Raw genomic sequence first — 14,375 nt, 5'->3', positions numbered from 1 at the left:
TGGGGCCCCAGCAACGGTCATGCCCCTGCCAGACAGACCCCGCCCCCAGGCAGCTTCCTGTCCACACATGCCCCTCTGCTGCTCCTCCCATCTCTGTCCTGATGAGCTGCTGTGTCTTTGGTTCAGATGCCACACTCGGAAGCCTCCCTCCACCCTGTAATAGCCTGGTCCCTGGCCCAAGCCCCTCACCTCTGGCCCAGACCCTTTAATTGGTCTCCCTGTTCCCACTTTACCCACTACCCTACCTCTGCCCTGCCCCAGCCACTACCCATTTTCTTCCCAGGAACCAAAGGGATCTTTCTGAAAAGTCTTCTGGTTCACATCCTCCCCGCTGCTGTGAACCTTCCATGGCTCTCCACTGCTCCCAGAAAGTCTTAATCTCTGACTCAGCATTCAGTTTCATCTGACCTGGTGCTTGTGGTCTCCCCAGGCTTTTCTTTCCATGTATCCATTCTTTAGCTCTACGTCACTGGTAGAAGACAGAGCCCCCCCCCCCCCCCCCCCCACTCTTGGGCTATCCCTTACCAGCTCAAGCACCTCCTATGGCTTCAATCCTAGTCCTGCAAATTTCTCAAATCTCAACAGATCTTTTCTTTCACAGACCAAACCATCCCTCTCGTTAGGTCCCATCACACTCTAAAATCCTTTTACATGCAGTTCAAAACCAGTGCAAATAGTTGGCACCCAATGACTGTGCTGGCTGACTCAGCATGGCAGCTGAAGAGCCCACGCGTGGGCCAAGCTACTCACCAGGTGGGGCGTAGGAGAAGGCCGAAGGGTCAGGGGTGTGCGGGGAGGCCTTGATCACCTCACGAGGGGGCACAGGGAAGGGCAGGCCTGACGTCCAGCATGGGGCCTCCGTGGGCAGCTTCTGGCCCTCGGGTGCAAAGGCCGGGAAGAACACAGGCTTCTCTGCTGAGAGGACGAGGCAGGGCAGTCAGCCATCCTCGGCCAGCCCTCAGGGACCCAACGGCCCTGGCCACCCCTGCTCAACCAAGGCCCTCTGTGCCCACAGTACTGGCCTGGGGCGAGAATGGGGTCTGGGCCAAGAGTAGTAGGGGTCTATGTTGGGAGCCCACCAAGTCTGCAGCCTGGCACTGCCCTGAGCCCTTGTGATATTCTGTCTGGCACAGGAATGTGTCTCTGGGCTGGGGTTCTTGGCAGCCCTTGAGATCCTTGGGAGCTTCTCAGTTCCAGTGTGCCAGGCGAGCAAGGGGCCCTGGACAAACCTCCAAAGCAGGGGCTGGCAACCGGTGGCACAGGGCCTGCTGCCTGCTTTTGTACAGACACTTGTTCTGGAGCATGGTTGTATCCGCCCATTTATTTATTGTCTATGGCAGAGCTAAGCAGTTGCAGCAGACTGTCTGGCCCATTAAGTCTAAAATATTTACTGTCCAGCTCTCTCTAGAAAAAGGGGTTGGCCTGTGCACAATGATGTAGGCTTTCTGGGGTACGTACACCCTGGCAGGAGGGGTGGCCAGAGGTCCACTCTAGAGAACTACCACCACCATTGCAGCCTATTTGTTGAACATGTACTATGTGTCAGGCACTGTGCTAAGCATCCTACCAGCGTGGACCCAAGGAGCCTCCTTAGCTTATTAGTAGGCTTGTGAGAAAGAGACTGTTACCAGATCTGTCATACAGAGAGAGAAATAGGTACAGACACATCAATGGAGTTTTGTAAGGTCACCAGCAAACATCTGGCCAAGTCAGGATTTGAATGCTCAACTTCTTGGCCTGTGTAGCTGCAGAAAACAAGACAGGAAGGTAATACCCTCCCAGAGCCTCCCATGGGCCAGAACTTTTCCAAGTGCTTGTGTGCACCGACTTGTTTATCCTCACTATACCCTAAACAGAATTACCATCATCCCCATTTTACAGATGGGAACACCAAGGCCAGGAGAGTTGAGGTCACCTGGTCAAAGGCCCACAGCTGGCAAGGGAGGGAGCTTCGAGTCCGGGCAATCAGGCTATAGACTGTGATCTTAGCCTTCACTAGATGCCCTGCCCACAGGAAGATGAACTACCACTGGCCCCAGATTCTCAGGCCTAGATACACCGTGTAGACCGAAGGCCAGGGACTCAGGTCCACCATCATGGTGTTTCCCCCTGCCCCTCGCCTCCCACTCTACTGAAATCTGCCCCAAGCTCTGGACCTCTCCCTTGAGAACTGGCTAAGAAATCAGGCAGGAGACACAACTTGGAAACACCAGAACTCTCTAACTCCTGGGACAGGAATAGTAGGCAGGTGTCATCTCTTGGGCCACCTCCAGATGACAGAGGGAGGTTCTGAAAGCCCACCGAGGTATGGCAGCAGAGTGTTAGCATCGATTAGTGATGCCTGCTGTGGGCACAGCAGGTGGCAGTGGAGGCGTGCATTCTCCAGATCTTCCCTCTCTCCTAAGAGAGACAGAGTCATCATCCCCCCAGCCCCCGCCGCCCCCCCAGGCCTGTGCCCTGGTGAAATGAGCAGCCCACAAGAGAGGGTCACAGGTGCAGAGAACAAGTCAGTGGAGGGATTCCACAGCCCCTCAAAGAGGCGCCCCCACAGGGCCTGCCGTGAACACCCAGGCCTTGCCCGTCCAGCTGCCCGATCCTATGTGCACCTTGGATGCTTTCTGGAGCTCAGCTTGGGCTGTGCCGGGCGGGGGTGGGCTCCAGCACTGGAAGGGAAATCTGTGGCTGGGCCAGGCTGGGCAGGAGGCCGAGAGCCTGGAGAGACAACCTGTTCCTCCAGCTGGCCCCCAGGGGAGCTGAGCGACTGGCTTGGCTGAGCTGCTCCATGCAAGAGCCAGGCAGCAGGGAAGGCTCCTGAGAGACCAGAGAGGTAGTGCTGGGTGTCAAGTTCACACATGTGCCTACAGGCACTGAGCAGCAACCCAGACCACATGAGAAAAGCACACAGCACCTGATGCCAGGGGCACTGTCTACTGTGGGGAGCCATTCCAGGAAAAGGCACAACCCTTGGCTAGACTCAGAAACCACTGGTGGCAGCTCACTTTCTCCCAGGACAGGGCCTATGGTCTGTCCCAGCAGGTCCTGGCTGGCCCTGAGTGGTGCCCAGCCACCCACGGGCTGCCTAGCCCTGCTCACATCTGACAATGGCCAGAGCTGTTTGGGCCCCAGGCATCATTACACAGCAAACCCCTGGGCTGGTGCCCCAAGCCTGGAATGTCCTCCAGAGCCATACTTCGCTCTCGCCCAGCAAACCCCATCCCTGCCACGGGGTGTCCTGGTCCTAGTATGGGGGGCTGGCAGGGTCCTTAGAAAAGGCACACGCCCTGCCCTCATCCCCACATGAGACCATCCACAGACCCCACAGGCTCTGCCTCTGAAACAGACTCCTAGTGCTCCCCCTTCCTCCCTACCTCCATGGTCACCCCTGCAGTCCAGGCTGCCACCACAGCTGGTCAGGAATAGCACTGTGGCCTCCTCCATCTGCCCATGACTCCCTGTAGCCCTTACCCTCAACAATGACCAGAGAGGGAGAGAGAGAGATCTTTCCAAAATAAAAATCAGATTATCCCCCATAACACAAACATATTAAAACTCCTCTGACAAGGCTTCTCCCACACCTGAGACAAAAACTATGGCCTACGAGGCTTTACACAATCATGGGTCCCCATTTCCCTCCTTGACTCTCCATCTTACCCTTTCCACAGCCACAACGACCTTCTGGCAGCTCCCCAAACACACCAAGCTTATCCCTACCCCAGGGTCTTTGCGAATGCTATTTCCACTGTCTGGAATGCCCTTCCCCTATATCTTCCCATGACTAACTCATTATCTCCACAGAGACCCCTCCTCACCCTGCTTTGTTCTATTTTAATTGCATGAACAAATCTAAAGTCATCTTGCTTCCTTTGTATGTATCCTGGCTTAATATCCCTCTCAATCAGAGAAAGAGCTCCCTGAATCAAAGACTTCATCCTGCTCACTCCTGAACCCCCACCGCTTAGCATAGGACTTGGCCATCGCAGGTGTTCAACAAATGTCCTGGCCCAGTGGCCACAAGACAATCTGTGTGCTGGCCAGGATGCATGGCCACCCATGTGGGTGGCGTCTGAGACTTCCTGCAGCAGGTGGAAGCGGCCACAGGGAGGCAAGAGGGCAGGCTGATGAAACAGGGAATATCTGACAGGCCTGTGTCATTTGTGGGAAGCATGGAACCATCTTCCTTCAGGGATAGCCTTCCTCTTTGTCCTCATACAGGTAAACAGCACCCCCCTCAAGAGGCCTGTGGCCAAGGGCCCAGCCTGGCTTTCTAGAGAAGGGCTGCTCTACCCAAGAAGGGAATACAGATGGCACTGGCACTGTGCTGCTCAGGGAGGGGGCCGGGGTCCTGTTGCCCTTATACCCCTAGAGCAGCTAGTAGAAGCCTAGGTTAGCCCAGTGTGGGGGAGTCTCTGGAGGACCAGCGCCCGACACCCATGATGCACATGGCACATGTGGCATGCCAGGCTGCTCTGGGAGGGTGCCTCTTTGGGGACACAGGCCTGGAACTTCTTGGGTCCAGTGGGGAAAGGGAGGCAGAGACAGAACATCCAGAGAACAAGAAACCCCGCTTGCCTGTCTCCTGACCTTGAGCTTCACATGGCAAAAATAAAGCACGCCCTGGGCACTTGCTATAACACAGCTGCTCAGGGAATTACCCCACGGGCTCCCCAGTGAACCCAGTGACCTCGGCCTAGAATAAGGTCAGGATGAGACCTCGAGGGGGCAGTGCTTCCTGCCCAGGCCCCAGAGTTGCTGCCAGCTGGGCACTGAGCCTTATGCATGATTCTAGAAGCTCATGTGTGGGCTGAATCACATGGAATCAGAGCCTGAGTCACAGACGTGTGTACGTGTATATACAATGCTTTTGAAAATGTTTTAAAGTTGCCAACATTAAAAAACCACATCTCAGGTGAGAACATGGATTTCTGGCTTCCCTGGAAGCACAGGGGCAGGCCTGTTCTGCCCCATGGTGACTTGGCTAAAGCCAGTATGTGCCTGTGTTATGAAGAGCAGGAGTCCTCAGATTCACTGTGGTTCCCACCATGCCCTGCCTTCTTCCCCTTCACCTGCCTGTTTCAGCTGGCCTTCCATGCCATTCTCTGCTTCAAGCCTGCCATGGCTGCTGTGGATGCATAGACACCCCTTACCCCTCATCTCTGCCATACCCCTACTCCCCGCCGTGGCCACGGGCACACACTCACCTTCCTTGTCGGCAGGAGGCACAGGGCTCCTGCTTTTGCCTCGAGGGCTGCTGCTGGGCTGTTGGGGGGTGTCGTTCTCTGGCTGCAAGGGCTGTGGTGGTGGCAGAGCAGGGGGAGCTGCATCCTCCCGGGGGGGCTCGTGGACTTTGGTGACCTGCTGAGAGAAGTGGGAGACGTGAATATCTTAACAGGCCTTCCATGAGCCACAGAGATCGAGAATAGCCTTCCAGGCCCCCTGCACACGAGAAGCCTGAAAGCCATGGATGGCAGTGAGGTAGCCAAGAGCACAGGAGACAGGAAGGTAGGTCTTTGTACAAAGTGTGTAGGATGTGGCCGCCCATCTCAGCTACCTAGTAGGGAGCCCAGGCTCTAGGACCCTGTGGGTCTGAGAGAGATGGGGATTGACCCAGCCCTGGGAGCTGCCAGTATAGCCTAGCTCACACTGTGCCCCTCACTCAGAGAGCCCCTCAGCCCGCAGCCCCCAGCTGTACTTGGGAAGCCCAAGAACGCTTCCTCAGAGAGGAAAGGGCTCCTCCAAGGGGCTGCCCATGTAGCCTGGAGATTCTTCTGGAAGGCCTCCTCAAAGGGCATCATGTTCAGAATGGGTGGGTGGGACCCCACCCTTCTCCCCACGGTGTTGTGACAGCCAGGAGATCTCCTGCCTTCCCTGGTCTGGGGGAGCTCTGGAGAACCTTGGGAGGCAGGGTTGGGCAGGGCCACTCCAGCGCCAAGGGCCAGCAAGGGTACACTGCTGGAAGGGTAGAAGGCAGCCCTGTGGGCCACAAGTTCCCTGGTTCCTCCAGGGCCCCACCCTGCACGGCTGCCAGCTCTCTGGAGCTGTTCCTGCCTCATCTCCATGGGGATTTCTCCAGCAAACAGGAGGCTGCTGGGAAGAGCTGAGGAAAGGAAGGCTGCAGGTGCTGCCCACCCCCACCCCCATGGAACTGTGCACCTGCCCTGATATACTGCCTTATTGAACCAGAGGGGAAGGGCAGGGGGCACAGAGGCTGTGGCCTTCCTTGGCAGGAGTCCTAGGGTGTGGGAGGGGGGTGCCTGGGCACTCACAATTGGGGGTATGGCAGCTGCCCGCTGCTTCAGCTGCTTCAGGTCCAGAGGCTTCTGGGGTGAGGCACTGGCCCTGGCGTCACTGGTCGAGGTGAGGAGGCTGGGCCGCGGTGACAGCAGCCTGAGGGAGAGACAAGGGTCAGCCCATAGGCTCACAGCTGGCCTCTCCTGGCTCCAGCCCTATACAACCGGGCTGGAAGGACTGCCAGAGGGAGGCAACTGTCCAGGGTCACCTAGCCGAGGATATCAACCAGGACTCTGGGTGGGGACCAGGGGGAAGGGGACTCCTCCCTCCCTCCTTCCTCTGGTCTCTGCTGACTCCATGAGGAGCTGAGATCTGTTCCAACCCCAGCCCAGAGGCCCAGGCCAGGATCAAACACTCCTCTGAGACAGCCCACAGCAGGCAAAATCCCAGGGAAGCCCAGACTTCGGGCCTGCACCATGCAAAGCCCTTTGGAAGCTATGGGAAAGCCAAAGAATCAACTAGATTAAGGTTTGGTGAGCTTAAGAGATTCAGAGAGATTATTCATCACCCGAGTGTGAGGGGCTCAGGCACCAGGGCATGGAGTTGAGTGGACCCCCCTTACCAGAGGACAGGAATTGGGAAACCTACCCACTTAACCAGAATGCTCCACTAACTGGAATCTTACCATTTACATAAGAGCTTAAAGCAGGTAGACTGCAGGCTTTGTGTGGAAGGGTTGGTCGGCAATAAAACTGTCTACCTATTAGCAAAAAGTATGGCCATGAGCTGAACCGGGCCTGTGAGCACTGGGTTCCCCAAAGCGAGGTCACATCCATCTGCTGTGGACATGCAGAGCTGGGTACCAGGACAGGGCACACAGTGGGGCTGAAGCAGATACCAGGGGAAGGGTCCCTCCCATTGAGGGCTGCACCTGGGCAGAGCCTACCCTGCGGGGTGGCTCCTGAGCTGTTCATGGGTGTCACTTCCTTCAGGATGTCTTCAGGGATTTCTAGGAAATCCCAGAGTATTGGGCACAGTAACTTGCTCCAAATCCCATCTGGCTCCCTAGCTGGCATGAGGTCTCCAAGGCAGGAGCTCAATCTGCCCCAGCCTCAGTCCCTCAACCACCCACTGGGGCTGCCAGGTTCCTGCCTAGTTCTTGACTCTCTCCTGCGATCTGTACTTGCTGAACACACAACAGACCTGGTGCTGTGCTTGGGGAGCACAGAGACCCAGGATCCAGTGTCTGCCTGCAGAATGCCACAGATGACCAAACAGGGTGCTTGAGGGCATCGGCCATGGGCTGGGATTCACCCAGAGGGCCAAGCTAAGGCTGGGTCCCCCAAGCCAGAAGGTCCTGTTGGCATACCCCTGTTGTGTACTTCGATCATACTGGGTCATTCCACGTGTAGACTGTAAGCCATAGCCACTGCCTTCCAGGTTAGAGCTGTGACAACCAGGACGTGGCTCAAGCCACTCTGCAACCCAGCAGCTGGTGCCATACCCCCATGATGAGGACAACATGCCTCTTTCCTGTGGATGGAGCAGGGCAGACACCTGACTTGGGGCCTAGGTGCCCTCCACTCTCTATGGTGGCGGGGCTGCCGAGCCATGGCCATGACAGGCTGTCCTGCGGGTACCTGCCTCCCACCCGCATCTGCCACACGCATGGCTGAGCAAAGACAGACATGGTGCTGCCTGCTGGGGCTACCCAAGGCGTGCAGGCAGGGCCGGGCACAGGGGAAGGTCATCCTGACTTTTCCACGCTCGGCCGGCCTCTACAGTCCTCCCCACTTGCTCGCTCTCCCTCCCGCCCTCACCTCTCCAGCCTTCCACACCCTGCTCATGCTCTGAGGATTTCAGGGCCTTTCCTGTAGCGGCCATCCCTCCCCACTCCCCTGCACTTGGGCCTCCGTGCCCACGCTTCCTAATGGGACTAAACACTCATGTCATCAGCTGTCCTGCTGCTGCCACCCTACCTCAACAGCCACCACACCTGGTCTCCCCTCCCCTCTGCCTTCCAGCACCCATTTAAACCAACCCACATTTGTAAACTTCAATTTAAAAATGAATATGACTGTGCCACTTTGGAAGAAGTCTGGCAGTTCTCAAGAGACAAAACACAGTTACTGTCTGACCTGACAATCCCACTCCTGGGTGTCTGCCCAAGAGAACCAAGAACACAGGCCCACAGAAAAACCTGTTTACCAGGATGGCAGCAGCACCATCATTGTAGCCAATGGGAGGAAAGCACCCAGATACCCAAACATGGATAAAAGGACGACCAACACACGGTCTGTTCACACAGTGGACTGTGATTCAACCACAAAAAGGAATGAGTAGCTACACCTGCTACACCATGGATGGACCCTGAGAACAAGATGCCAAGTGAAAGCAGCCAGACACAAAAGGCCACATGTTATGCAAATCCATTGATATGAAACATCCGGAAGAGAATCCGCAGACGAAGAGAGGTGAGTGGAGGCCAGGGGCTGGGGGTGGAACGTGGAGTGATGCTGAGGAGCAAAGGCTTTTTTTCTGGGGTGACGGAAACATTCTGGAGTTCAACGGCAGTGATGGTCGCACACCTCTAAACAGGCTCAAATCCGCTCAACTGCACACTTGAACGGCTGAATTGTACACTAGCTGAATTATTGCTCCATAAAGCTGTCATGAGAAGAAAATAAAGAACGTACTATATGCTAGCCAGGAAATCAAGAGATTGATTAACTGCACTGTTCTAAGAATGACGTTCTATTGGACTTTGTATTGGACAGGTGTACAAAAATACAAAACTACCGTGAAACACACACATTAAAGCTAAAAAGTAACATTTCATATCAGCATAAGTATGTTTTATAACACATATGCAATGAAGTGTTTGTGTCCCACCCTGATTGCCAGCCAACGAGGGCCATTCCCTGGGGTTTGGGCCCTGCCTTGGTTTCCCCACAGCTCCTCACCCAGGGAGGGACAAGCCACACCAGAGAGAGGGGAACAGGGACTGCCCCTCAAACACTCTAAGCAAGCAGCCAGTCTCAGCAGAGACCCAGACTCCTGTTTCCTGAGTCCCCCACGGAGTGAGGGCAGGAGCTCAGTGGGCCTGGGGTCATGGTGCAGCACTTCACCATTTATGAGTGGCCTCCTGATGCCAGCCCGACCTCTCACTGTAAGAGGGCAGCATCCAAGAACAAGGGTGTAGGTTCAAGTCCTTGGCAAGCCTTAGGGTCTGGAACCCCAAAGGAGCAGGAAGATACTTAGCACTGATGTGGCTCCCACTTGCCCTTGTTTCAGCAGCCGTGGCTGGTGAGCACCGCCTCCAGGAGCCCTCCTTGGGATGGCCCTGCCTGTTCTCTTTCCTTTGTTTTCTTGGAAGACAGCAGCTTTTATTTTCCTCTCGGGAGGCCCGGGCGGGTCAGGGCTCTCAGAGCCTGGCACCAGGCATGTGACCCAAGAGGAGAGGGGAGGCCGGCAACACAGCTGGGAGTGGCTTAGGGCTCATGCTCCTGTTCAAACCCCACCTTTGGCTATAGAATTAAACCACTGGGCCTTGGTTTCCCTATCTATAAAATGGGAATGAGAACATTTACCCCCCTGCCCTCTAAGCAACCATACATGAAGCACCCTGAGCAGCACCAGGGGCTGAGTGGGTCACACAATCTTAAAATCACAGTGGGTTTTCTTCTCACACTGGAGGGCTGAGGCTGGGGGAGGGGGACTGGGGACACACTGGGTCTGCAATAGGGCACACCTCTCTGCCTGCTAAGTGCTCTCCTTGGCTTCTCCATGATCACCAGGCTGAGATCATCCCTGCTGCAACTGGGGCTGGAGAGTGATGGAAGGCTGGCTGTGAACAATGTCTGCATAGACGTAGTTATGTTGCTTCCTGTGGGGCCAGGTCCCTGCCCACCTGTCACTTCCTCTCCTGCCCTCTCCCTCACTCCACTCTGCCACAGGCCTCTATGCCCTCTACTGAACATAAGCTCATACAGTCGCAGGGCCTTTGCACTGGCTATTCCCTCCTACCCTCCCCCCCCTCACACTATAGGCTCTGATCACCCTCCCATGCCACCCTGACTGCTCCCCACACAGCCCCTGGCCAGCACCCCAATCTTCCCATCACCCACTTATCATAGGAGCAGCTGTTTTGTTTTTTTTCAATGTTTCTGTTCCATACTAGGCACTCTCACCAGAAGGGAAGAACTCTGACATCAGGACTCATCTGTACTGTTCCCAGCATCCCTCGCACATAGAAGGGCACCCGGCACACACTGGTGCCCAGTCAATCATTTACGGAATAAAGAAATAAAAGGTAAATTGCTGTTGGGATGCTTTCAAACTTTCAGGGGCACAGTGGAAGCCACAATCTAGCCTGCTCTTGGAGTAAACTTCCAGTGTTCTTAAAACAGACCCAAAGGTAGCAAACCTAGTGTGTGTGGGCCTGGCACCAGGCTGCAGTTTTTGCTATGACCTCCATTATGCTCGCAGTAAGCCCAAAAGTGGGGATTCCACACCTACCTTATAGAAAACTGAGGCCCCAGGGAAGGGGCTTTCTGAAGTCCCCAATCCACCCGAGGTGCCCAGGTACCCTCTCCAGAAACTGGGACAGAGGAGGGCAGGCAAGCTCAAGGCTCTGCAATCAAAGCCACTATCTCTGGTCATCAGCCAAGAAAGCTCCCAGGCAGAGCTGGCTGGCAGAAGGTGACGGAAAGTAAAAGCAGAATATGATTTCTCTCCAAAGGTCGTCTGGCAGAAGCCAGGACGAGATGCATCCTGGGCCTGTCTGGGGACGCCAAGCTCACCACACCAGGGCTGCCAGGCGGGAAGGAGGGTGGTGGGCAGGCGGCCAGGACCTGGGGTCGAGGAGGGGCCCATCCGTCCCGCCAGCCCTTCCGGGAGGCTGTGGCTGCCAGGGCATGCTCTGACGCATCTTGCCTGCACGGCCACGGCTAGAGGGAAGGAGGGGTGGCAGGCGGCCAGCCAGGAAGAGGTCAGCAGGCTGGCCTAAGTCCAGCCTGGCTCTGAGGGTGGGGGACCAGCCTCGATCACACAGGGCATGACAAACCAGGTGTCCTGACTCCCAGCCCACAGCCGCTGCTCCTTGGGGATGGAACGTTGGACATTCAGGCAGGAAGAGTGGGTGGAGCCAGACCCAGCTTGGGGAGGGAGGGATATGTCCCTGGGTGGGGCTGTTGGGGGAGAGAGGGAGGCCGAGAGTAGCCTCCAGGGCTTCAGGCATGGCCAGAGGGATCCCGGGCGTTAGCGGGGTTCAGCCCAGCCTTGGGTCTTGGGCAGGCCACGCGAACCCAAAACAGAGACTCCAGGAGGCTTGCTTATCAGCATGGTTGCCTCATGAGCTCAGCACTCTTCCCGCTAAGAGCAGAAACACGTTTCCATGACTCCGACCTCATGGCCAGCAGGAGCAGGGTGGGGAGCCATCCACCCTGACCCCATTACCCAGGCACAAAGAGTGAACGTAGCAGCAGGCCCTGGCTGTGGGCCTTCCCCAGAGGACCGGGCCACTGCGCATACTGGTTTCCAAGGACAAGAAGCTCAGGAACTTCTGAGCCCTCGGAAGCCTGTTGGTCTGGCCTTTGCTGGTCACGGGGCTACCCACCAGACCATCTTCCTGACAGTGGGGACTCCCAGGGACTCCCGGACACAGGAAACTGAGGACAATCTGGCCCACTTCCTTCTGTGGCACATACAGAGACCCACAGAGCTCTGGATGAATCTGAGTCTCACATGAGGAGTTCTTGAGCTCACCATGTTCACATGCCCCAAGGTGAATCACGGGACAGGGGAAAGGCTCCACATGAACTTGGCGATCTGAAAGTCAGATTTTCCTCCCTCTCACTCTGCCCAGAACTTTCCGAGAGACAGGAGAGGAGAGACAACAGACCGCACCGGTTTTAGTCAAAATAAAAATGACCCACCTGCCTCACTAGAAAACGTTGGCCCAGGATCCAGATGTGGGTGGGAGTGGGTCTGCACCTCTGCCCTCAGCTGCTTGGCTCGGCCCCAATGTGGGGTACGAGCTCTGGTCCTGGCTGGGGGTCTCAGAGGCTCAGAGCCCTCGACCATCTGTGCCACATGTGGGTAAAACCCAGTGCTCCAGGGGCCTTGGGTGCAAGGTGGGGACAGGTACCCCGCACCAAGAGCAGAGACAAAGGAGAGAAATGGAGGAACACATCTCAGAGACAGCAGTACCCAAAGAGGACAGCATGGTTTGGGGGGATCCCTCCAGGCCACCCCAGCAGGAGAGCAGCCTCAATGGCTCCATCAGCTCGAGCCAGGACAGGGGCTCCCAGTTCCTGCACCCTGACCCTTGGCAGATGGGATGTGAGCCACTAGTGAGCTCAGGAGTCTGTCACAACCAGCTGCAGGCAGACCCGCATCACTGGCTGCGGGGACATGGCAGCCATCTCCGTGGGCCTCTCTGACCCCCACTGAATTCTCTGCATTCTCCAGCTGGTTTCAGAGCCTCAGTCACACCCAGCTGACCGGGGCATTCCCCTGAGAACAATCTGCAGCCATGAGTTAGTGCAGCCTGCCGACCCTCACTGGCTCCAACACTTGGCCTGAATCACGCATGCTCCTTCCACCCCCAGGCCCCGGCACCTGCTGTTCCTGCCCTGTTAAGGATAGAATTGTGCCCCCCAGCCCCCGCCCCTCAAACAAGCTTAAGTCCAAACAGCCAGGGACCTGTGAATGTGACCTAATTTGGGTGGACCCGAATCCAATGATGGTGTCCTCATAAGAAAAAAAAATTGGGGCCTGTAGACACAGCGGGAAAACACCCCACAAAGATGGTGGCAGACGGGAGTGATGCACCTACGAGCAGAGGAAGGTCAAGCAGGGTCGGCCATCAGCAGGAGCTGAAGGAGTAAGAGCAATCAGTGGAGCCTGCCCCATGCCTCCAGCCACCCAGCCCTGCCTGTGCAATCCCCTCCTCCAGCTGGGCCACACGCCCCGAGGGCAGGCACTGAGGCAGCCTGAGTGCTGCTGCCCTGGTGCTGGCAGGAGATAAGAGTCCCACCCGGTGTGCCCACTCACCTGTTCTTGTCGCCCCCCTCGGGCTCGTCCACCTCATCTGCACTGCAGGTAGCACTGGAGTCGCTGTCCTGGGGGGCTCCGGCGCCCTTGGCTGTGGGAGCTTTGCCCCCAGGGCCGCCGCCCTCTTTCTTCTCCACCTTGAGGGCCCCCTCGGGTGTGGCCTCGGCCTCCGCGCTGGGCTCAGAGCCCCCCTTGCCCTTGTCGGGCCCCTCCTCTGTGGCCTCCTCTTTGCATTCACTCTTGATGGGCTCTGCAGGGGATGCCTCACCAGGCTCTTCCGTCTTGCCCATGTCCACAGCCATCTCTTGGGCCACCGGGGGCTTCTGTTCCTCCTCCTCTGCCACCAGGGGGGCCGCAGCATCCTCCTCCTCCTTCTCCTCCTTGGGGACCACGGGAGGGGGTGCAGTGGGTGATGCAGGTGCTGGCGGAGGCGTGGGCGGGTTGGTGGTTTCAGGGGCCGGGCCGGGCTCGGAGGATACCAGAGCGTCCTCTGGCGGCGGGGTGGGTGGCTCAGGGGGTAGCACATCAGTGCCTGGGCCAGGCGGGGGCTTGGGCCCATTCTGTCCTGTGTCCTTGGCAGCCTCAGTGCGGGGGGAGGGGATGCTCTCTGTGTCAGAACTGTTGTTGACGGTGGCTGTGGGGGAAAAAGAAGAAGAGTGAGTGGTGCCGGGGGCTCAGAGGTGGAGGCAGGCATGGCCTTCCTCACAGCCAGACCCGCCCATTTCGGGTCCAGGGCACGAACTCAGTATGCATCTCAACAGCCCCGAAGCTCTGACACACTCGGGCAGCTGGCCCATCACGGTCCTGGGGCCCTGCCCTCCCCCCTGCCCCGTTCTCCCCATGCTGACCCTGGAGCCCAGCCACGTCACTAACTTCCGGCCCCTGGGGTTGCTGGCACCCCTACATAGCCAGGGCTATGGAGCTTCATCTGCATTCCACCTCTGGCTCTGCCCACACTGGAAGCCCAGCCACGGTAATGCAGGCTATCTCTGGGCCTGCCTTGCTTTTGTCTGTAGAGCTTACAGGGTAAGGAAGCCAGGAGGTGTAGCAGCACAGGGTGACACTTGGTGACTATTTACTATTGTGTCGTT

At 57.1% G+C, this 14,375-nt stretch overlaps 1 protein-coding gene across 50 annotated transcripts in view; it reads right to left on the bottom strand.

Moving 5' to 3' along the window:
• The window catches only part of NCOR2 (nuclear receptor corepressor 2), a 209,735-nt gene that overhangs the window by 27,935 nt on the left and 167,425 nt on the right, over window positions 1-14,375 (bottom strand). For 22 of the 50 annotated variants that reach the window (XM_072722674.1, XM_072722696.1, XM_072722679.1 and 19 more), the window contains 4 exons: window positions 13,285-13,918; window positions 6,264-6,384; window positions 5,199-5,355; window positions 751-915 (listed from right to left, as the gene is read on the bottom strand). In XM_072722674.1, the coding sequence (XP_072578775.1) occupies window positions 751-915; window positions 5,199-5,355; window positions 6,264-6,384; window positions 13,285-13,918 (1,077 nt within the window). The remainder of the gene's footprint in view (window positions 1-750; window positions 916-5,198; window positions 5,356-6,263; window positions 6,385-13,284; window positions 13,919-14,375) is intronic. The other 28 variants (XM_072722675.1, XM_072722692.1, XM_072722711.1 and 25 more) reach the window with 3 other exon arrangements.

Source organism: Vulpes vulpes, chromosome 10 (genome assembly GCF_048418805.1).
Source record: "Vulpes vulpes isolate BD-2025 chromosome 10, VulVul3, whole genome shotgun sequence".
Classification (NCBI taxonomy): domain Eukaryota; kingdom Metazoa; phylum Chordata; class Mammalia; order Carnivora; family Canidae; genus Vulpes; species Vulpes vulpes.
This window is presented reverse-complemented; position numbering and strand designations above follow the sequence as displayed.